We start from the raw sequence: 25,609 nt of genomic DNA on the forward strand, positions 1-25,609 counted from the left end.
TGTTAAGTGAATTTTGCCCCACGTGACCCTGGGACACTGGAACTGTCATAAATATGAGTCAGTTGCCAAGTGTCCAAATTTTGATCATGTGACTGTGGCGATTCTGCAACTGTCATGAAAAACAGTTATAAGTCATTTTTCCCCCAGTGCCATTAAAATTTTGAATTATCATGGAATGAATGGCTGTAAGTCAAGACTACCTGTGCTAGATATTTGAACTGGCAAACAAATAATAGTATCACATATTACCTAAGAAGGACAATAAAAATACCTTAATATCTATAACATTTCTGACACATTAATAGGAGTATCTGTGGTATTTACTACAGTATACCAAGTACAGATTGCAGGATATTAAAAGTAGAACTTAAGCAATGAACTTTAACTAAAATAACTTAAGAGTAAATACTGAAATTCCACCTATTGAATATTAGACTGTTGAATAACTACATAGAGATATAACGTAGTGTGTATGTCAATATGTATAAATCAAATTGTCAAAGACAAGATAGAAAGGTTTCAGTCTTTATCGATATGGATGAAGAAGTTGACCAATGGGGGTCTGATCTGAAGCAAGAGGTAGTGGTGTTCCACTTACTGTCTTGTTGAACCATCTGATCCTTGGGAATCTGGGTCTCCATTATTATCCCTAGTCTGAGTGCGACTGTCCCAAGAAGTCAGGTAAAAGTAAGGCCCAGATAAAACAATAGTAGAGAGTTCTCACTGTCTGACCATAGCTTTAAATGAGTCTATCAAACGTAAAATCACAAGAAATCAGCACATATTGTAGTCAAATGTACTAGACTTCTATTCAATTATTTTGGTGCCATTTGTTCAGCCACAGTGAATTTGCTGTAATTATAGAGCTTGTTCTGTCACTTAACACTTTTGTTTATCCATTGTTGGTTCTTTAGGAGGGGACAACAAAAATGAAAGTAGCCACAATTACATAAGCCACTTAGGACAGAGGTCCCATGGAGGTTTTGTGGTTTCCTATTTCCTGTTTATGGTTTTCCCACAGTCACATGACAAGAAGTGGGTAGAGACAAAAGGTATTTGGATTTTGCATGTATTACATGAACTTGGATCTGTTTTAGTAAATGATTATTAGTAAATGTTTTTAAAATCATTTTATAGCTGGAAATTAATCAGAGTAAGGCTCCTAATATTCAATGGAGCTGCTAATTTTTTTTTAAAAAAAATTACCTAGATATCTTTATCATCCAATGTTACATAGAATGCTGAAGAATGATTCATTTAAGGAGCCGAGAAAGATAAAAATAATCACCCTAAATCCTTACAATTGTTCAGTCTAATAACACATTGCACCTGATTTCTAAAGTAACTATTTTATTTTGATAGTGAATACATTAAGCAGCTACAGTTTTCCCTCAGTAGTTAAAAAAATCAGGAAGAAAACCAAGAATGCCAATCCAAGCTGCATGATTATTTTTCCAGTACTGTGTGGATGGGATTCATGTCTTAATGTGACGTAAGAGCACAATATATGAAAAAAGAATGCAATTGGAAACTTAAATCTTTTCACTTTACATATTTCCTTTGTGGAAAAGTTCTTGTTACATGTGTAACAGATGTCATTGTTCACTTTGAGTATAGATTTTTCAAATTCCATCTGTACTATATGCCTTATATGCATGGAGATTATAGCCAGATTACAAATACTTTTAGAGTGAATGATTTCCCACTTCAAACTACTTTTGGGGTTAGCTACCCAGATTGGAAAGTGGATGTGGTAGCTTTTTATTCCTATTGCATTTTTTACTTACTTTCTGATTATTCTTTTTGTTTGTTCATTTCCTTTGGAGAGGGGGAAAGTTAGAATGGGATAGCAATGACTCAATTTTGTTTGCATTTTGGTGGATGGGTGCAAATATTAATTGATAGCGGCATATCCAATCCAAGTCTTCTGGAAATCAAGCAAACCTCTCAGATTCATGGACTGGATCTGTTGCATTGGACCCACTTCCATCAAGTGGAATAGCACTGGTAAATTCCAAAATAAGCAATAAAATAACATATTGTTCAGAGAGTTAAATCTGCTTGATATCAATCTAAGTTTCCCATAGTCAAAATGTTTCTAGCCATGTTGAATTCCCAATTGACTGGGCAGGACCACCACAGTAACATTTCATTAGTATTATAGAAGAGGGAACACAGTTAAGATCTGTGGCTGGCCACATTAAATAAGATGAGAGCTAAAAAAATAAATGAATCCCAAAGGAATATTATTGTAATTATAAAGCGCGCGCACACACACACGCACACACACACACACCACACACACACACACACACACACGCGCGTAACAGAGTAACTGAGTTGGAAGGGTGCTTGGAGTTCTTCTAGTCCAACCTCCTGTTCAAGCAAGAAAAGGTATGCCATTTCAGATAGATGGTTGTCCAATCTCTTCTTAAAAGAAGAAAACTTTTGAGCATTAAGATGTTCTTAAACATCTTCTGATGGAATAATTAATGCATGATAAGCTTCCAACTAACATTGATGTCATGAGGTTCACCATACCAGTTAGCATTCTCCATATAGAATGTAATAAAGCTGCTAATTTGCATGTTGGTACCAACTCAGAAGCAACAGAAAAATCATTGAATCTGCAGAATGCTTAGAGCCACCTTCATTGCATTAAAGTTCATTGCATTGAAGCTCATTGCATTAAAGGAGGTCTTGATTTCAATTTATGAATATTTTGATCTGAGGAAATTGTGGTCAAATCATAATGTACTTATGTGAAGCTTCTTCACCTTTGCTGGTATATTAAAGCCAGTTCGATCTAGTGGTTAAGGTATCAGGCTACAAAGCAGGAGGCTAAGTCCCAACGTAGCCATGAAAGCAGCTGTGGGACTTTGGGCCAGTCACTCTTTCAACCCAACTCACCTCATGGGGTATGGTTATGGGGAAAATAGAAGGAGGAAGGTGTGATGGATATGCTTGTTGCTTTGAGTGATTTGTAAAAATATATGAAGGTGCGATACAAATAAAAAATAAATAAAAATAGAAAAAATGTGAGTAGAAATTGTTTTGTGGTTGCTTTATTGCCCCATCTTTTGATTGTGAATCACTATCTACTTGTTGGGGTCCTTTGTAAACAGGCATGCCATCCATGTTCTAGATGTTGACAGCTTAATTATTCTAGGCTTTTCCATAAATAAACTGCCTAATACATTGTTCCATGTGCAAAAGTGGAATTCATACTGTACCAGCATATTGTGCAAGGTGGCAAATCAAGCTGTAGAAGGTCATAGTATGGTTCATTGGGGAGGGGGACATATATTTTACTCCAGACAATATGACAGGGTGGTTTTAGAAGAACTAGTTCTTTTAATCTTTTAAGCTATTGAGAAACATGTAACATTGGCACTATAAACGAGCAGTTTATTAAGCATGAATGCATGTAGTTTGATGAAGTTGCTCAAAGATTGATTGTATATCATTCCGGTTTTTTCATGAATTTTACGGAGGGGAATTAGATATACTTAATAAATGATTCCCAGAATCACCGATCAAACGACAAAAAAAATTGAAGACACAATAATCTGGATTCTTTATAAAACTCCAGTAACAGGGAAAGTTGATGGTATAATAAATGGACTATCTGAAAGTATTATTTCTCATTGGCAACTATTATGATTTTTTTTAACTCAAAAAACCCCCACCTGGATGGTATAGTTTTAAAAGCTGCCCAGATTATTCTGATACTGTGTGTTTTACCCAGGAATTGCTAGGATAAAACCTGTATCAAAAGTGTATGCTATACAACCAAACCCATTGACTGAATTCACATATTTTGTCAAGTTGTGGTTTATTTAACCACGGTCTAGTTTCATGCAACATTCTAAACCAAAAGCAAACAAACCCCTTAATGGGTTAGCATCAAGTATAAATCCAGTCTGTGTCTATGGAAATCCAGCTATTTTGGTTATAATTTTTGTCATATCCTATCTCTCAGTGAGAAATTGAATTCAGAAGTAACTAACATCATTTTTCTGGCCATCATATTCTGTGGCTATTTTTTAGGCTCTTAGAAAGAGATATTCTTTCCTTTTTCTGTACTTAAAGCTAAGATGGGGGTTCTCTGTTTTCAGGAAATGATTAATTTTGAAGAGTCAGGTTCTCTGGGCATGGCGTTTGGCCAATTTAATCTTTCAGTGGTCTAGAATAGTGCAAGAGTTTGTGAGCTACAAGTAATCTAAGAACAAAAGGAAATGGGCCCAACACATATTTTCACTGTCATCTGATAGATGGGGGAGATATTGAAGGTTGGGATTTGCACTGTTTGCGCCTTTGTTTGTCTGCTAAATTCATTATATAACAGGCTTTTGTTAGCTACCAGCAATGCTTTCCTTTCCCAGCGAGGATCTTTCTGTGATTTGGATTTTAGAATAGTAGTCGCTGGGAACTGTTAATGCTGATAAGCTCCCTCGTATTTAGGTTAGCAATTCTCTGACATGTCTGGTATTCACATGACTGAAATAATACTACAGTTCTAAATGAGGTTACAGTTTGTGAGGAGTGCTATCATAAAACAGCTTGTGCATTGCTTTCTCTGGCTATCATACAAACTGTAGAGTTCATATATAAATTCTACTTCTATTTATTTATTATTACTTATATGCCACACCATTCTGGTGTCCCTGAGCAACCACTAGTAACAAAAATAAATGAATGGCCATCAGCTCTCTGAAGCTGTCAAACAGGAAAAACCAGTGGTAATGATTGTATCCTTCCTCAACTGAACTGATGGTGGGCATCTCTTCTTCTCTTCCTTTTTATGCATATCGATCCCCTCAAAGATTGGAGACTGTTGATAATGGATCCAATCTTTAAGGAAGTCAACAAAGGGGACCTGGAAGATAGGTTATTAGACATTTTAGTCTAAGTAAATAAATAAAATAAAAAAATATTTGATTAAATCAAATCTGAAGGCTTGATGAGTGGTGATCAAAGTAGTTTCTGAACTGGATGCTTAATGGTGGATTATATTTTTCCATTACTTCATTTGATTGAAAAGCTGTGCATTGCTGTATTCAATTTTAAGAAATCTGAGGTCGTGGTTTTTGCCAAATAAAAAACAACAAAGCTGAATAATTCAACAGAACAAGATTGAACATGTATACGCTTTCTACATCTAGGAATAGTATTTCATGATGGGATCCTGAAAAGCCCATCATGTATATATAAAACAAGTGGCTCAAAATCTAGACCAGCTGTCAAAAAATGTTTTTTTTAATTAGAGGTGAAGTGTTACCTCCAACACTAAAGTTTTCTTGATGCTAAAACACTACGTAGCTCAGGGTGGCCTATACAGTATATGAAGGAAACACTCTGGAGACAACACAAACCAAGCTTTTAAGATTTTTATTTGTCACACCCTGGATCACTCAACCTTAATTATTGGGTGCCCAAATTGAACACAGGGCTTGGAGACTATTAGTGTTTTACTGGTTAAATATTGTTTTTTTTTCTGTAGAGTTGCTACTGCTAATCTTAGCTGATAATTATCTCTCACTATGAACAAAGGCAGTAAAGTAGAAATTAAGAACTTTGGAGGTGTCTGCAGGTTCCCTATTAACTTTGGACTATGTTCAAGTCAAAAAGCTGGCATTACAAATGTTGGATGATGTGAAATACCAGTCTGTATTCAGTTTACTCAGTTTCAAAAATATGCTAGATACAGGCTTTGGGGAATCTACAAGACATTTGCAAACCCTCACAGTATTTCCTCTAACACAAGGAAAGGATTTTTCAAACCAGGTACAACATTCATATGCATTATTTATTGGCAGGTATACCAATATTCCTTTATTTTATGATTCCATAGAAGACAAAACAATCCACCGTGACCTTTTTAATTGTAACTTTTTAAAGAATCTTTGAAGGGAGATGACAATCTCCCTTTTTTTCTTACCAAGTTTACTTAAGAGAATAGATATGTTTTATATCCAGGCTGAAATGTTGTTCATAATAGTTCAAGTTCAAATTGTCCATTGGACATAATATATAAAGAGCTTCCTCTTTGGAGAATGTTCTAATACTGGTAGAAAGAAAAAAAAGGGGGAAACCAGCAGCAGTTACAAATGGCTATGGGTCCACTATTGGAAGATCTGGAAGGTCAAGTTAGGAACAAATCATTATGGAGAACATCTATATATGTGGTTGGTGAGAGCTGACAAACACTTGATGGCACAAAATCAATCATGTACGTGGGATCCAAATGTATTCTTGCAGTGGTCAAAACAAGATAACAGTTAACATCAAAGACAACCTGACCAAATTTTCTTTTTTGGTTGTTTATATAGCTGATCCTTGATTGTAAATAAAAAAATTAATACAATTAGTCTAATGTGCAATCATTTGGGACAGCAAACGCTTTTTTGAAGTTCTATGTTTGTATGCCTCTCTGAAAATGTGGTATGGAAGGAGAGTTCCAGATATCAAGGGATGAACTTTTCCAAAGCTGACAAGGATGAGCAGAGCAACTCTTGAGCGAAAGAGAGCTTGCACAAAAAAGGATACTGAGAGTAGTTAGGTTTACACAGCAACCACACAGATACACTGAGGTGTGTACAAAAGTTTTACTTGTGGGATAAGACAATAGCACAGTCCAAGGAAAAAACAGTCCAGGTCATACACGAGTAATGAAAAAGAGCAGATAACAACAGTCCAAGGATTATCCGATACAAAGTCTTCTTACCAGTCCGTAAGTCAAAATCACAGTTCTACAGGTTTAGCAAAAACAGTAGCAAACCCACAAACCACGATAAACATCAAGTAACAGCAAGCGAGAGTGAACGTAACAGAGAGAGAGAAGCTATGTCTCTAGCTCCCTCTTATGGCCGTAGGAAACAACGCTGGCCAATCATTAGAAGTTATGATGCAATGCATTACATAGTTAAAGTGATACATTACAGTTCTATAACAATGATACAATCGTAGTTCATATATATTGCCAACCCAACCAGTTAGGCCACAAACATATACCTAACAAAAGCCATATTGAGAAGGCTTGAGTTCAGGACCTTGGAACAGAACATTCCCTTCAAGTGGTAGGATCTTCAACAATCTCCCAGATGTTACTGGATCAGCTGATTAAGCTCTGAAAAGGTGAAGTGGTCAGAGAAATATCTAGATCCAAAACTATTTAAGGTTTTAAAAGTGACAGCTGGATTCTTGAATTGAGTTTATATGGCAGCCATTGCAGCTCCTGTCATTGTGTTAAATGGATAAAGCTTGGTGTGTCCACATTTATATGGGTCACTGCACATTTCATCAGCTCTGAGTTAACACAGTTGTGGTTTTTAATAAATCACAGTAACTAGGCTTATACATTATGCTAAGATAAAACTAAAGATGGTTGGTAATTATGGTTTATGGCTTAGGTTTACTCCACCCTTTGTGGTTACTTAAGCAAATAGAGACTATTAATTTGAACCAGATGAGAGGGCACTTTCAGACATTTTATGTTGACGTCCTATATACCCTGACCTGAAAGTAAACACTCTGATCCAGTTAACAGGTGGTCACAAGGGGAGGAATGGAACTATGAGCCCCTTTACTTATCTGAAAGGTTCATACAGAATCTACATGTTTTGTGTGTGTGTGTATATTCTTGAAAACTGCAAGTTTTTTCACAGTTTTTTTTCCTCCTAAACATGCAATGGACACTTGAAGAAGCTTACTAGGGCTGTTGCAATTCGAAAGTGTGGCAGATACCTTAGCAGTGCCTCCAAAATAAGAGGAGCACCTGGGGATTTTTCTATCCTTCTCTTATCCATTGTTTATCCTTCTTCCTATTCTTGTTGTGAGCCAAAGTTTATTCTTGGCTTCGTATACAAGTAGCTTACAGTTAGTAAATGGGCTGGGGCAAAGCTATTTGCCACAATTGTTAAGGCAGTTGAAAGTTGTAATTCGACACCTGGAGTGCCACAGCTTTCTCACCCCTGGGCTTCAGGAATTAGAGGTTGTACTTTATGTGCATTACCTCCCATGAGATAAGAGATGAATCTGAGCCTATATTTGCCAAGATGTCTCAAGTCTGGATAGCTTCGATTTTATTTTAATAAGGTACAAATTCCATTCAGAAAGCTAGCCTCCATTCTTACAAAGCAGTTCATTTTAGTTCTTGTTTTCTGTGCTGATTTGTTTTCAGACTTCTTATCCATCCCATGAACTTCCTGCTCATTATTGCCTCATTGACTTAATTATAGGGCATTTGGAACCTCCCTAGTATGTCAGATTAGCTTGTTGGCAGGAAAATTAATGTCTTCTTGGAATCATAATATTTAAATGGAGGATTACAAAACCCAATTACATACCTTTATAGGTATGGAGTGAAATAGTTTACCATTTTCCTAACCCAGTTTTATGGAACCAAGTTACATGCTGCATCATAAACTGTGTGATTAACTAGTGTGTCCTGGGAACCAAGATAATAGAATAGAACAGAACAGAACAGAATAGAATAGAATAGAATAGAATAGAACAGAACCTTGGAGGTCTTCTAGTCCAGCCCCCCTGCTCAAGCAGGAGAACCTATACCATCTCAGACAAGTGACTGTCCAGTCTCTTCTTAAAAATCTCCAGTGATGGAGCACCCATTATTTCTGGAGGCAAGCTGTTCCACTGGATAATTGTCTTCACTGTTGGGAACTTTCTCCTTAATTCCAGTTTGATTTAGGTTTTTTTTAAAAAAAAAAACTTGTATTTAAATGCCCTTAGGGGGCTGTCTCCAATATCTGTAGCTCAAAGGGACTTCTCTATCTACACCAATATTCAAATTAGCACAAGTTGCTGGAGAACTGCCATGATCTTGCTGTAGTAACCAGTATCATCTTCTCAGAAAAACATGTCTTGCCAGGACACTGGGAGTATAACATTAGTTCAAAATACCACAGGCTGACTTCAGTTTAGGTTCAGAAACTTGCCAGGTGAGGAACTTTCCTACAAAATAGTAATAATGTATTGGAAAATAGAAGTATAGAAGAAAGTATATGGATAGAAGTATAGAAGAAAGTAGACTTGGAGGACACCCACTATGGGCATTTGGCTTCAGTTGTAAAGCAGGTTACAGTGCTCAGGAGAGCCTTTTAATTGCAGCCTTCTGTTTCCTATAACACTTTAAAAAGTCAATCATTAGCCATAGCCGAAATGTTCAAAACTAGTGTGAAAACTCCAATAAAATTTGAAATGGGAGCAATATTTGGGCCAGACAACAATCGTCATTTTCCAAATATTTTGGACTATAGGTAGTCCTTGTTTCCTATCATGGTTTGTTGAAAGAGCCAGAGTGATAAAATTCACTCTGTAGACCATAACACTAAAGTCTAGATCACAAAGGTTTGTGAAACATTAAAGCAAGATGAGTTAATATATGTTAGTGCAATGTGAGAATTTATCTCTCTGTCTACTTCTATCCATACTGTATTATGTCATCTTTAATTTATAAAGAAACATTAAAGAAATAAACTATGAACTTGGTCTTGATGCTCCTGATTCTCACTTGAGATCTATAACAGAAGGCTTACACTGACAAACCTCAAAAACGGTCCATAACAACAATGATAATTTACCTAAAATCAAGGCTTTCTAATGCTGTCATATGCTTCTTGCTGTTACCACACCTGGTATCCTGTATAAAACAACAGAGAAGGAAAGTATGATGACTCAAGTCAAGTTTTTCTTCACTACTGCCTTCATGACTTAATGAGCAGGAGAATCTTCCAGCACTTCCACCTTGCTAAATCATGCCGTGATTAATCCTTGCCTTTAGCATCAGGCTTTTAGTCCCACCCTTAAAAGACATCACTGTGTACCTCAGCAAACAAAACAGAAGTCTCAATAAGAGTATGTTGTTTCCACAGTAACTAAGTGGTTTTCATTAGCACTGATACAAGTGAGTAAGAGGATGAGACATGCCAACGAAAACAATACGCTTTCTCATGGCTCTGACTAGTGCTGGCAATCTGCTTTAATTCAGCATGGCAGACCTTGCATCTGTTCATAGCAGGGGTCATCAAACTCGGCCCTTTTATGACTCATGGACTTCAACTCCCAGAATTCCTCAGCCAGGCACACTGGCTGAGGAATTCTGGGAGTTGAAGTCCATGAGTCATAAAAGGGCCGAGTTTGAAGACCTTTGGTTCATAGCATTGGTAGCTAACACAGAATTCTCTAACTGGTGCAATTTTTTTCATGCATGAAGATAAAAGGTTGAGGAACATGATCTCTGAATCCAGTTTCTCAGCTTCCAGAACTTCTGACTGCTATTGCTGAAAATGGATGGAACGTGGTAAGAGGTGTCATTCTAAGAGTTTGGAACAAATATAAAATAAGGTTTTCTACGAGGATGCCTCTGTCCCCCTAGGCAGCTTTTTTTTTAGAAAAGAAATGGTGGTGAAGCCGGACTGGTAGACTTATGGTAAAATAATAACTTTTAACTTTGGTGATCCTATCCTCAAATCTAAGGAGGAGCTAGAATCCGAAGGACATGTCTGCCGCTCATTTACATATTTACAACTGAAGGAAAGACTTAAACTAGATAAAAAGAGCTATGGGTTTGACTCTGTTAAAAATGAATTGGAAACCCTATTGTGCGGTACTGATATAACGTATTATTGCTAGGGTCTACAAAACTTTATTGAGTTTGAATTTGAAAAGTAAATAAGTAAAGCATTGTATGATTCAGTGGGCAAGGAACTCTGGATATAATGTAAAGCTTGAACAATGTGAGAATTTACATTAAGATGATAAGATGATGTATCATGTGTATTTAACACCAGAAAAGCTATCAAGAATGTATCAAGGCATTTCAAATGAATGCTGGAAATCCAAATGTAAAAAAGAGACTTTTTATCATTTATGGTGGACATGTGATAAAGCAAAGAAATATTGGAGTAGGATTCATATTCCAATACAGAAAGTTCTCATAGTGAATATAAAGATAAAACCAGAAACTTTTTTCTTAGGTTAATGGAAAAAGACTTGGAAAACATTTTTGGAAGTTTGATGTTACATATGTTGATGGCAGCAAGATTACTCTATGCACAAAAATGGAAGGACATTTCAACCCCCACAATCGATGAATGATTTGAAAAGCTGATGGAATTAGCAGAGATGATTAAATTGACTGCTTTGATAGAAGAAAAATACACAAGTACTTTTTTTTCTACTTGGAAACTGCTTCTGGAATTTGTGCTTGAGGCGGAAAAAAATGAAACTTTGATTTGGGGTTTTACTGATTAGATCTGTTGTTATAGAAATGGCTAGTTTATATTATTATGTAAAAGTAAAAAGTTGAGGCTTGGTGTTACTTCTTATTCTACTGCACCAAAAGGAGTTGGAAGGCAATGCCTTTTTGTTCTTTTTCCCTTCTTTTCAACACTTTTCCCTTTTTCCTCCCCTACTCTTCCTATTATTTGCTTTCATATTTTTGTATTTTATATTATAAACTAATTTAAAAAAAGAAAATTGATGGAGCGGTTGTGTGCCTTCTTGAAGCAGGAAATAAGCTGAAATTAGTAATATAAGTCCTGTAGTAATCTTAACATTGTTTTCCTATCTATCTGTCTGTCTGTCTGTCTGTCTGTCTGTCTGTCTGTCTGTCTGTCTGTCTATCTTATCTATCTATCTATCTATCTATCTATCTATCTATCTATCTATCTATCTATCTATCCATCCAAATTGCTTCATTCAATTTGCATTGTTTTTCATTATGACTGCTTTCACAAATACGTAGTTCTAGTTATGAATTGAAAGGTATGTGGATTTTTAATTAAATTAAATTATTGAAGTGGAAGATAAATATTAGATTTGTTTATGGGGAAATAGCACGTTTACTTTGCAAATCGCAACCCTCTGTGTGGAATTATTTTGTATGAAGTCCATACCATGATGCTATGGTAGTCCTCCTCATACTTCCTCAAAATTACAAACATGCTCAGTGGTCAAAACAACTGCATTACCATATGTAATGCTAGGAAAAAATCTATATTGCCAGTTGAAAATCATGGGAAAAAAATCACTATTCAATAACAAAATACTGAAAGATCTCTGGTCATTGTCCAAAGTTCTGGTAACATCCATTGAATACATAATAATTAAATGTTTATTTTCTGTAGATATAAATTAAATATAAACGCCTGTTTCAAAATGAAGATGTATAGGATGCTAAATATTTGTACTGTTCATAGCTAATGTTCATATCTCTCCATTTTGGCAGTTATAGTTTATTTCTATTCTACAATGTTTTATGTACAACAAACTTCATTATTGATGGATATAAAAAAGTTTATTTCTTTTTTTAATCCAATATTATCTTATATTTCATGTCCCATGAGTAAAATCTGTAGGTTTGGGTTAAATAGTTTATATTCTCAATGATATTACTTTCTAGGCAATACCACGTGATAATCATTTCAGGACAGTTTGACTTTGTGTAGTTGACAGAACAATTGATTTAAATGTAAGACCAAAGGTGATATTAAGAATGTAGGTAGAAGGTAACTTTGATTACTTTCATGTGGCTAATGAATACCCAGAATAGCTAAACAGTTTAGTTAAATTTAGTATTACAAATTCAATGTTAAATTCAGTGTACACAAATTCATGGATGGAATATTTGGATTCATGATATGGGTCATTACTATATTGGCTAGGTTTGCATGAAAAACATAACTGAACACAGTTTACTCATCACATTTTTGAGATTATTACAACACAATGAAGTATTACTATGCAGCCTGGATTCACTCAACATATTGGGTTATAATGTGAATGGCTAATGTGTGGTTCATTCTATTGCATGACCCCAACTAAGTAATGATATGGATAAATCCATCAAAATAATTCTGTTTAAATGCTAATATTTATTTATTTATTTATTTATTTATTATTTAAACTTGTATACCGCCCTATTCCCGTAGGACTCAGGGCGGTTTACAGGGAAAAATTAAAAATACATACATACAATATGTTAACTAATACACTAGTATATTATTCAACAAGAATAGAAGAACAAATGCTTTTACTGATAGTTATGCGGTAAAATACCAGTGGTGATTGTTCAATTGCTTATGATTTCTAACTCATTGTGACCTTTTTGGTTGTTTGTCATTTCTTACACTTTGTGACCTTTGTACATCATTTCGCCAGGACTGTCAGTAAGTGCTCCTCAGTTCCTGTAAGTTCATTCATGTTCACTAATGATAATACTGTACAGTGTTTACTCACCGTGACTTTTGTCAACCTGTTTTTTAATTTTTCAAATATCAAATTCTGCATTTAGTATCTACTAGATCCTATTTATTGGCATTTTCTCCTTAATATTGGCAATCTAATGGGCTTATCAGTAAATATACAACTATATAATTCTGAAGTAGCTAAGGCTGTAAATGAGTAGTTCCAATAATAATACTAATTATTATTTTGTAAGGAGAAAACATTGCATGTGAATAAAGAAAACTATGTTCCCTATCACAGTCATTGGAAATCTGACAATGTACCTCTGATGGGGGATTCAGTATTTCATTTACACAATTAAGAGACTTCTTGGTGGTGGTTTCTCTTTTATGGAACTATAAGAGAAGGGTCCACATAAAATGATCACAAGCTTTAAAATTGGGCTCTACTGGATGGCTTTAGGAAAAATGGTACGCAAATAGAACAGATAAAATATGCTATGCATAACGATACATGATATTTCTTGCCTCATGTGACATTGAGAGGAGAAAGATCAGCATGTTTTCTCTGGATTGTGCAAGAGTCAGAATCATTAAATTATGATCTTGTGCCAATTGAGTATGACAGAGCAAAAAATTGTAAAACAAGAATAATAGGTATTGCTTTGTGATTGGCAATTCTGACACTTTCTCCACAACTCAAACAGGATTGTTGAGATTTTAAAAATTTCTTAGACCTTGAAGATGATAATGAGAATCCCTTCCTACAGGAATCTTGACAGATAACAATGTTGAGAGGGGAACCACTTCAAACAGATATTTCCCTATGGAAAATGTACATGTGCATGTAATTTTCCTAAGATGATATGCAGCAACTTTTGCTCACAGTAATTAAGGGTTAATCTTTTGCTTGTGCTGTACCTCTGATTGCAAATGCCTTTAGGAAAGTTTTGAAAACAGAAATAATTGCCCTATTATTTGAAATTGTTTGCATTTGTTCACTCACTGAGAATGTACCTAGCATATTTTTGAACGTGCCATTTAGAATCAAATTACAGGCTATGTTATAAGCTACATGTAGGAAAATCTAGTGTAATTTTTTCCTCCGAACTAAGGGCTACTCTTGAGTCCTGTGGAGTGTACTGCAGGCTCTATGTCAGGCAGGTTAGAGGAAATAGATGTAATCAGTGCAAAAAGTAATTGGGCTCAGAATAAAAGTCACATTTTTCTTAAATCCTATCTATCAGTTGACTCTTCTTTTCTATCCTCCTTCTATCTGCCTTTTTCATCATTGAAGCTACTAATTTTCATTTTAACTTACCAAACATTGATGGCAACTGAGGGACTCACATGAAATATGTACATGAAATCAAGCCCTCACTTTGTAGGATACTATGAAGAAATAATGTGAGGGTTATTTAGATGGAATATTTTTCCCTATCAATTTCTTTCCTGCTAATTTCAAGATCATGATGGCAGGGCACATACAGGTTTCCCCAAGCTGATCCCCAAGAGAGTAGCAGAGGAGATTTGGAAAGTATTTGATTGACCCCCTTATTACGAGGGCAATTCAAAAATAAACCTCAGCTTGGTTATCAATGACAGACACTCACACGTTAGAAAATGACAACATTACATTACTTTTTGACATAATCGTCATTCAAATTGAGGCACTTGTCATAATGTCTTACAAGGTTTGAAATTCTTTAGTAGTAATAGCTTGGCGCCAAATCTGGGCTGGGGGGATGATTAAAAACATCCCAATGGAACTGCTTTAAAAGTTCTTGGGTGCATCTAGCAGTGTGTGGGCAAGTATTATCGTGAACCAACACCACACCGGAAGTGGTGCCATAGAAAATCCTGCCAAATGTGAAGATGCCAAAGGAGTACTGCTAGTGAAGTTCATGGAGCGTGGTTCTACCATCAATCCAGAAGTCTACTGTGAAATGTTATAAAAACACAGATGAGCCATCCATAACAAGCGTCAGGGCATGCTGACTTCCAGTGTGGTTCACAATAATGGTCGCCCGCACACCACTAGACACATCCAAGAACTTTTGAAGCAGTTCCGTTGGGATGTTTCTGATCACACACCCCCCATAGCCCAGATTTGCCACCGAGCGACTACTACTAAGGAATTTCAAACGTTGTAAGATGTTGTGGCAAGTGCTTCAATTTGAATGGTGATTATGTCGAAAAGTAATGTAATGTTGTAGTTTTCTAATCTAATGTGTATAATAAAAGTTCTGTATCTGCAAGTGACTGTCATTGATTGTCATGGAGGTTTACTTTCAAATTGCCCTTGTAAATTTGAGGAAAATATTCAAACCTCCTTGCCTAAAACATAGTTTAATACAATTTGATAGATTTGTTACCTGGGAATAAAGACCCTTAACTAAAACTCTTTTCAAAATATGCAATTATTGCCCTGTTTCAGTATTCTTGCACAATAAACTTTTTGTTGAGAAGGTAGCTTCACCCTTTTATTTATTTAATCAATCAATTTAATCAACAAATAACTCTGGATGGTGAATCATATCATCGTACAAATAAAAATAGTTACATCTATAATAATTAAAAATCAGTTAACACTGCCAGGTGATGGGTACAGCCATACTTTTAACAGCAGGTTGTTTTACTTTTAAGAATGGGAAGCAATTGGGTTTATGCAGAAAATGAAAAAATATTTTTTTGTTCCATGAACATATTTTTTTTATACCTGTTGAGTGGAGCAGAGTCAAATCCAGAAATCTGGTTGAGAAAAAATATCTAGGACAGACATGTCAAACACAAGGCCTGGGGGCCGGATCCGGCCCGTGAAGTGGTTTCATGTGTCCCGCGAAGCCATCCTGAAAACAGTGAGGGAACGGCCCCCACTGCCTTGGCCCTGGCCCAGAGACCCTCCTTCTGCCAGAGACCCTCAGATCTGTCCCACTCCTGCCCGGGCCCCCATAGGCACCCTTGATGCGAACGATGTAGAGCTGGCCATGCCCACCCAGTAGGCCATATGCACTCTAGCCACGCCCACCCAGTAGGCCATGCCCACCCAGCCCCCTGAGGGCAACCGCAATGAAATTGAGTTTGAAACCCCTGATCTAGGAGAATATGAGAGTGTTCTGGATTTTGGCTGAGAAACTTTTGAGGTAACATTGTGGGGCAAATAATGCAAGAATAGAACTTTTTGCCTCCCCTCCCATTTCTGTATGGCTCATTTCTCCTCTTTTTATTGGCTTGCATCATCACAAACCATGGCTTATCCACCCCCTTCTCAATAGCTCTGCCAACATGCCCCAAAACCTCTGCTCAGAACAAGTACCTCTGAGTAGGTTTCATGTTAGCCTCTGGTCTGTATCCAGATCAAACTTGTGTGTCTTAGTCATGTCTGGATAAAGCATATATTACAATCTGGGTGCACAACAACACAATCAACCTTTTCAACGTATGGAGCAGTCTATGAACAAAATGTTTTCAATAAACTTAGACTTAATTAATATAAAAAAAATCAACAATTTCAAGAGAATTGAATCCTTAATATGTCTGACCCAAGTGCATATAAATAGGATGAAATACTTTTATCATGGCCTGAGGGTGAAAGCAAGTGAGCACACTTAATTAGTTATTAAAATATGAAATAAGCCTTAATGGCTTCAAGGATTTGTAGATATAAATCTTGAATCAAAACTACCATTCCACCCACAATTGCTAAAGCTGCATTTAAAAAAAACAACAACAAGAAATGTTTACAGCCCAGAACCGAAATCATGGGTGTCCGAGGCCACATTACCAGCTGGCCAGGTCTGGATATGGTCTGCAGGCTGCAGATTGAATGTGCCTACTTTAAATGATATTATTGCATATGCAAGGAGTAAGTTAACTATCGGCCATAAATCTGTCTTAGTGAACATTACAAAGCTTTCGACAAATTTCGGATGCAGCAGACTTGACACTGGCAACATCATTATCAACCAGCAATAGATCTTCTAAAGATCTATTAGGGAATATCCTAACTATATGGATCATTCTCAACAAAAACACATAGCTCATATACTGTAAAACACAATTTGTTACTCATTTTCTAATTTTACATATTAAAAACTGGTTGAATCTGATTTATGCATAATACTTATTGTATCAGTTTTAAAGTATTTGGCATTTTATGGAAATACTTGTTTTAATGTATATAGATCCCTGTAATATTTTGCAAGTAATCCCCTTACTAACAAATTAGCATATCTCTGTGTAGGTGTGCCCATTGCAACTTTCCTCATTTTCAATAAGTTGCCATTGTCTTGTCTGGAAGCCAGTAACTCTTGGGGACATCCGTTTGTGCAAGGTTGGTTTAAAAATATTCGCATTTGTAAAGGCAGCTGAGAGAGGTTTAGGTGGAAGAGAAATGAATTGCTGCGGGGAAATTGTGAAAGAGAAGATTACCGTTTTTCATAGGTATTTTGGGACAGAGAAGGAGTGAGTACTATTGGATATGATGAACAACATAGTTGTAGATGCATAGCTGTCCCCCTGTCATTTTATTCACTCCCCCCCCCCCATTTTGATATAAGATCTTTAAAAGTCCTTTAGCAATCATTCATCATTAAAACAACTCTAAGCAGAGGCACAAAATATAATAAAAACTACAATAAGTGACTTTACAGTACAGGTAGTCCTTGACTTACAACAGTTCATTTAGTGACCCTTCAAAGTTACAGTGGCACTGGAAAATGTGACTTATGACTGTTTTTCACAGTCATGACCTTTGCAGCATCCCCATAGTGATGTGATCAAGATGCTTGGCAACTGGTTCATATTTATGACTGGTGTTGTATCCCAACACCTTTGTGGGAAGTCAGCCTTTGTGGGAAGTCAGCCCCCCAGAGAAGGAAATATTAAAAGAGGCAGAAAAGCATGCCCAGTTTTTTCTTAATATCCCCAAGTCTCCCTCCCCCAAGCAGAAACCAGCTCTGTAGAAATGCAGTTGTAAATAATCCAGGAAGGTTGGAGGCCCCCAGCTAGAAGCTTAGGAAGACAAAGACACCTAAAATCTACATACCCCACCCAAACTCTAAGAAAAGACATAATAGGATTAACCCACAGATGTCAAAGGGCACACTCAGACTGAGGTGAAAATACATGACACAGGAAATACAAAGCCTCAAACAGGAACAGGAAACAACCTCAAGAGCAGGTTGTTTACAAGTAGGTGGAGGAAACCCACTCCCTACATGTGCTCTCTCTCTTTTCTTCCAGAGCCATCTTTCTGTCTGGCTCTCCTCTTCAATAAACTGCAAACCTCTTTCTAAAGCAGTCACCCTGTTGTTTATTCCCAGCTTGAACTAAACCATGATGAAGACTTTTCCTTCCACACCGTCATCTTTTGCGACCTTCTGACAATGGGGAAGCCAGATTCACTTAACAACTGGGTTACTACTTATCAGCTACAGTGATTCACTTAACAGCTGTGGCAAGAAAGATCACAAAATGGGGAAAAACTCAAAACATCAGAAATTTTGGGCCCAATTGTGGTCGTAAGTCAAGGACTACCTGTACTATTGCAATTTGCAGAGCCATTTCAGTGGCATCTGTGTGTAAAGAGGAAAGAGGGTCAGTCTCATGAAAGTATCACACATTTATTGCGTGCATGCCCAAAGGAGTCTGAATATATACACTACAATGCTATGAAGCTGATTTTGTCATTTTGATGAAAGCAATTAAATCCTAATGTTGTTTTTTCTTTTCATCCTGCTGGCAGAAATCTAGTCCTAATGTTCGTTTTAAAAATACTTTTTGTGTGTCATTCCTAAGTTTTTTTTGCTAGCTTCCCTTCTTTTTCCAGAAATTTTTACTGCTGTATGTCTATGAAGGACTCTAAGTATAACCATAGTGACCGCCTAATATCACACAGAAGATTAACTTTCCTTTGTTTGATTTGATAGCAACTGAACATTCCATGCCACACCACTGGAACAAATTGGCAAGTGCAACAATAGATTGCTCTAATCTCATTACTGGCCTCTAGTGTTCCTTTACATAATGACATGTTAGTGCTTTCTAATTTCTGGAATAGGAAAATTTGTATTGACAATGCGGTAAAAGGTTATATAACCCCAGTTAATATTTGCCATGAAGAAAGACTTCTTTTCTAAGAAGTGTATAGGTAAGCCATTACCTTGGGGTCTAAGTTAAAAAGACATTCATTGTTAGCAATGACGAAATGATTGGATTGGCAAAAAGTAATAAGTCATGCTGTGGGGCAAAAACCAGGCCACACAGTCCAATTACATTTCCCTACTTGCTACTTCCAGCTTGTGCATTCCAGTCTCTAACCATAAACAGCACATCATATGGTCATATGATTAAAATTCAGTTGCTTGGCAACTGACTCATGAGGGTTGCAGTGTCTTGGTCCATTGTCACAAGGTCACCATTTGCAACCTTCTGAGTCAATGGGGAAGCCGGATTCACTTAACAACCATGTTACTAATTTGAGAACTGCAGCGATTCATTTAACAACTGTGGCAAGAAAAGTCATAAAATGGGGCAAAACTCACTTAACAAATGTTTCACTTAGAAACAAAAAATTTGGGTTCAATTGTGGTCGTAAGTCAAAAACTACCTGTATAGAAGTGATTTACTATTACATTCATATGAAAGGATGCCACTGAACAAAATCTGCTTCCGGTATTTTTATATATTGCTGCTATATATGTTTTTCTTATATTTTTTTCAAAATCTATAATAAAATAAAATAAAATCATTCAGTATTAATTTATGAAAAGATTCCTGATTTGCTTTGACTGTTTGGACTGAACTGAATGATTGCTTGGATTCAAAAACCCAATTCAGCTCATAGATTCATTTGAATCTCTGAATCGAATCACTGCATCAGATATTCCCACAGCACTATTTTATACAGCAGAAAGCAGGAAACTTACATTGAATTTATACTCCATTCTATAAAAAATAATGAGTTCCTTTAAGCTTTTGCATTCTGCATTCTAGATTTTTTTCTGTTTATTTTTAATAAGCATATTTTGTTAAACTAAGTTATGTGTCTCACAAAATAGAGAAGTATTTAATATAGATAGTTATAATTCCTTGGTTGCATAAATCTGGTGGAATAAATGATTACTAGAAAATATTACACACAGTACTGTATTTTTCTCATTCAAATTTTCATTTACAGAAATATATAAGCATTTTCCTGCAATCCAGTACAAGTCAGGGAATCATCAGTAAGTTTATTAGCATAATTTTCAATTTCCAGTAACAATTACTTCTTTCTCTTTTTGTTATCACATAACATGTACCTTTACCCGACATTCATTTTTCTTTGTTCATTCAAGACTTGGGGGATATAATCATGTAAATAGTATTACATAGTCTTGTAATTCCTGTTTTTTTCAGTATTGATTACCTTCCTTCAATATTTTGGAGCTTCTCTGTTATTAAGGCAGGGATGAGCAACTTACGTAATTGCAGTTACAGTACTCAACATTTCATCGCTGGAAGAGAAAATGCGAGCTAAAGTTTAATAACATCTGGAAGTCAGTGTATTATCTATTCCTGGTCTTAAGGCCTACTATCATCTGTATGCTGTTAGCTGCTTCCTATTATATACAAATTAACATTCCCCCATTCCCTGCATTTAAACAGACATCATTCTTCATGCCTGGAAAAGCTTAACTTGCCCAGTTTCTATATGTCAGGCTTCTAGTAGTAGCATAGATGAGTTAGTAATAACTGTCGAGAACATGTGCCAGAAATGATAAATACAGCAATGCGGTATTAGAAGAGGTGCATTGAATAATGTAGTGCCTATCTACAGTTTTTTAGAGTGAGATACCTTTCACCAGGATCATGCTTCTCTGCAGTGGATCTGGGGAAAAACACGACTGCTTTAGAGTCGCTGGTAACTGCTCCATTTGCAAACTCACTTGAAGCAGTTTTTTGGAATCAAATCCAAGACTGCACAGCTCTAATTATAATAACCCTTAGCAAAAAGTATGAAGCATCTGCATATCTGCAATATTTAAAGGGTTTAATTATAATTAGTTCCAGTGTCTTCACCTGGAAATATTTTGTTAGGAAACCATAAATTTGGAAATTGCTAGCTCTCGTGTAAGAAATTGTCTTGTTGAAATCTATGGGACTACTCGAAACTGCAATCACAAATAGATTGCTATAGCAGTAGTACAAAATTCCTAAACCCAGTGACTTAGTCTTAGAAAAAGTCTTCCTGTGTTTGCTTGAATGTATAAAGGCTTGAAAGTAGCTAGAAAATGGGATTATGCACCCAGCCTTACAACTTCCACATGTTCAGCTGGAAAATCTGAGAAGGGCTTCCATTTTCAATTAGCTGAACTGAAGTACAGTTCTCTATACAACCGGGAACTTGTGTTTGTCTTCAAAGCACATGCAAGTTCAATCTTTCATAAGACCCCAAAGCTGAATGCTTGACATTTGAGAGAATAAGGAGAGGGACTGAATGCACGCCTCGTTCTCCACCTACTTGTAAACCTTTGTAAAACTAGAGAGCACTAGATTGCTCTTTTCTTGGTGCATTTGGAAACTTCATCAAAACATTTTCCAAGAGTTTCTAAAGGATGCTTCAATGACTTTTAAAGGATCTCTTGGTATCTAGGACTGATGAAAACAATGTGGTCTAGGAAAATAAGAGTTCAGTCAAATCAAATACCTTCCATAGTTGGCAAAAGGCCTTTTGAAGGTGGACATAAGGACTTGAAGGTAAATGTTTTCCATATTTTAGCAACTGATCATTAGTGTCACTAAATATTTAAGTTTTCCACTGCCATTGTGGTTAACAAATCTCTCTGCTTCCTGAATCTGTCTAATCCCCTTTTGAAAATCTCCAAGCCAATATTCATTGCCACATTTTGTTAGCTATGTTTTATATTAAAAATACTTTCCTCATTATGTCAGAACTGTCCAGATTACGCATTCCAATTAATCTCACCTAACCTCACGTTTTATAACTGCAACAGATACCTAGGTGAATCAATCAACCTCAATTGAAGTGGACATCTTGTCATTCACAGAAACTGTTAATGTGAATATTACTGCTTCCAAGTGTCTCACTTTCTCTGAACTGGCTTTCCAGCAAAGACAAATCTGGTGTTATGCAAGAGATATCTGGTGAATAGACAGTATCAGTATATTTGAGAAGCAGTTTGGGGTAGTGGTTAAGGCACCAGGTGGCATCAGGCTAAAAACTGGAAAATGTGAGCTCTAGTTCAGCTTTTAGGCACACAGTCAACTTGGTGGCCCTGGGTCAATTACTCCTTCTCAGTCCTGGGAAGAAGGAAATGGCAAAACACTTCAGAAATCTTGCTAAGAAAACTGCCAGGATATATCCAGGTAGTTGCCAAAAGTCAACACTGACTTGAAGGCTTACCTTTGCAGATCAGGCTTTAGGACTAGACTGAGAAATGTTACAAACATAACCACATTAAAATATAAGACTAAAGACCAAAGTATAAAATCTATTATCTTCTTTCTTTTATTACTTCTATTTTTCATACTGAGAATTTTGCACATTTATTCAGGATTGCTGAGTAATGCAAAATCTGGAGACTTGATCCTTTCCTACTGGTCAATATAATATGAGAAAGAGAATATTATGCTCATATTATACATTTAAAAAACATGTTACTGTTACCCTTCAAAAAGGGGTGGATAAGGGGGACCATGAAGCAGTTGATAGGTTTTTTGTTTTTGTTTTACAACCCCCTGACCAAATCACAATAAAAAGGGCACATACGTAAGATACAATATATATATCGATCATAAATATATATTCTTGTCAGAGATATGATACGAAGCAAGCCTCTAGCCTGTTACTCTATTGCATAATGCTAATATGCTCAGTATGCTTTCCTGTTTTGGGGTAGAGAATTACTCCTTTATGTAATTCTTTCCTTCTTAAATGTGGCGATTGAATCTTACTACCCAAGGATATCAGTGGTACATCACTGGTGAGTTCTAGGCAGGTGCCATTGCAGTTACAAGATATGGAGTGCCCCAGCTCTAATTAGACTTTGAAAAAACTGGTCCTGGCCAGTGGCATCAGGAATGGTAGGGCTATAGAAGATACCTGCTAACTCTGGGATTATTGCATCATTAGGTGGTGCCTTGCTGGAATCAGTTCAGATCATGTTTCTAGTCTAGCAATACCTCTGCTTTTTATTCTAGTTAAGGCTGATAACATTTGTGCATAATCACATGTATACGAATTTCTGGTACATCTTGTTACTTCCCATCCAATCCCTGCCCACAAATATAAATAAACAAAGTCCCAAACAAATTGGGTTATTTTGCTTTTGCAGCTTGTAAAGAAATAGAAATTGTTCCTATTTTTACATTATTGGTTTAAACTTTGACAGACGCACACTGACAGGGCCCTTCAAGTATCAAACAACAGTAACAGCACACCTTTCAGACTAATTTAGTTGTATCTTCATTCTTCTTCTTCCATACTATGTTATGTAAGCAATTCAAGTGAAAGCATTGGTAAATTAACATGAAGATTTTGGATCCCTGTCAGATATTCTAAACAATGCTATTAACTTATTGGACCAAATAATTTTCCCAATTTCAGCTTAGTTGTGGTAAATTATTAGAGAAATACGTTAGACCAGTGGTTCTCAACCTTTTCTTCACCACGGACCTCTTTTAAATACCCTTTGTGGCCATGGACCATAGTCATGGACCACCAAGACTTAACTCAAGATTTAAGTCATAACATTTCTTCAACCCTTCGGTGACCCCCTGTGATAACATCATTCCCCCCAGGGGTCTGCGGACCATAGATTAAGAACCACTACATTAGACTATGATAGGACAATCATAAAAAACAATAAATAAACATTTCTTTTTGTTATGGATCAAATATGAAGCAATTGTTTGTCATTTTAAAAAAAATCTTGTTACATGGTATGATCAAGACAAATTTAAGTGTACACTTACCTGGAAGTAAAGACCATTAAACTCAATCAAAGTTGCAATTTTATGTATGTTTGTTTAAAAAGAAGCTCCACTAAGCCCAATGGTGCTTATTTTTAAAGAGGCATTAGAGAAATGAAACTATCAGAATACAATTCAGAAATTTTAAGGTCAACTGAAATTTTGGACAGTGCACATTTAAGACCTTTCATGAGCAGAAGGGCTTCTTTTTGTAAAATGGTGGGAGGCAATTCATTCCTTTTAATGCATCCTCAGTCTTTTTCCAGAGAGTTGTAAATGTTTTTGGAACAGAATTGGGCTGGGAGTACAAGATATATGAAGAACAAAGTGGAGGGAAAGACTTCTTGAGGCACATGCTTACATGACAGTCCTTACATACTGTGTCTTGCATAGATGGCTGTTTTGGAATTTAGATCAAGTTGTCATATGCTAAGCCTTTGTTTAATCATGTTTTATTGAATAAAGCACAGTTGGCTGGATTTGTAGAACTTGATAAGTCAAAATTAAATACATTATGGTTTAGTGCAATGTATGAAACCTGATGTACTATTTCTTTACTTTGTAACCATCTGGGGCTAACCTTAAATATGCATGTATGCCATGCCAGATGATATTGAGTACCATGAAGAAGCCTTGATGCTATGTCATCAAGTGTCCCCACCATCTTAGCTTTGAACTGCCTGGCTGACATTTCCTGATGTGTATGTATGTGATACATTTTTTTTAAACGACTCATTTATGTAGAGTGAAGGAAAGCTAAGCCACCACCTTCACTCTGGCATCTTTATTTTATTCCATACAACATGCATAAGTTGAAGAAACTATGTGAGGACCCTGTTTGAAGCAGCTGCACTGTGCAAGCTATTCTTGCTTCCTGTTTAGGAAGAAAGTGAATAAAACCTTAAGCTAAATTCCCCTCCCTTCCAAATTCAGATGACATATCATCTGACCTTTTGCAGACCTTGGGTCAGCATAACCACAGTTTCATAAGCCTAACCACAGGGTGAACTTTTATCATTGTATGTAAACATTTCACTGAAATGTTGACAGAGTCCCAGGCCCTGCAGAAATATGACATAGAGTTAATCTATTTTCACGCCTTCTTATAGATTATAGGCAGATTCATATAATTCACTATATGTGATTTGCCTGTGATTTAGCATGTAATGGGAATTGAGCCACTAAGCTTTGTAAGCAATGATTTAGCTTACTGTGTGAGCTCAGCCAATTATGATTTATTCAGTAAACAACAATAAAGCAAAACACTGCATTCTGGGAATAAATCCTTCTTTAAAATAATAATTGCTTCCAGCTAAGTCTCATTATTTTGTTTTATTTGCAGAAGTTTGCAGAAGATTCCAATATAGATATCTGTAAGAAGCCTGGATGACATCACTGGTGTCAATATGCAAATAATGTGAATT

At 36.2% G+C, this 25,609-nt stretch overlaps 1 protein-coding gene across 7 annotated transcripts in view; it reads right to left on the reverse strand.

Moving 5' to 3' along the window:
- Positions 1-6,594: 6,594 nt before the first annotated feature.
- KLHL31 (kelch like family member 31) overlaps positions 6,595-25,609 on the reverse strand; it is a 32,913-nt gene continuing 13,898 nt past the window's right edge. For 2 of the 7 annotated variants that reach the window (XM_083348058.1, XM_083348057.1), the window contains exon 4: positions 20,253-20,707. In XM_083348058.1, coding sequence (XP_083204184.1) covers positions 20,702-20,707 — 6 coding nt within the window. In that variant the 3' untranslated portion in view covers positions 20,253-20,701. Of the gene's footprint in view, positions 7,130-9,602; positions 9,662-14,529; positions 14,601-16,278; positions 17,610-19,818; positions 20,708-23,654; positions 23,699-25,609 lie in introns of those variants that run through there. The other 5 variants (XR_014490654.1, XR_014490653.1, XR_014490655.1 and 2 more) reach the window with 5 other exon arrangements.

The sequence above is a fragment of the Vipera ursinii genome (genome assembly GCF_947247035.1).
Source record: "Vipera ursinii genome assembly, chromosome: 1".
NCBI lineage: Eukaryota > Metazoa > Chordata > Lepidosauria > Squamata > Viperidae > Vipera > Vipera ursinii.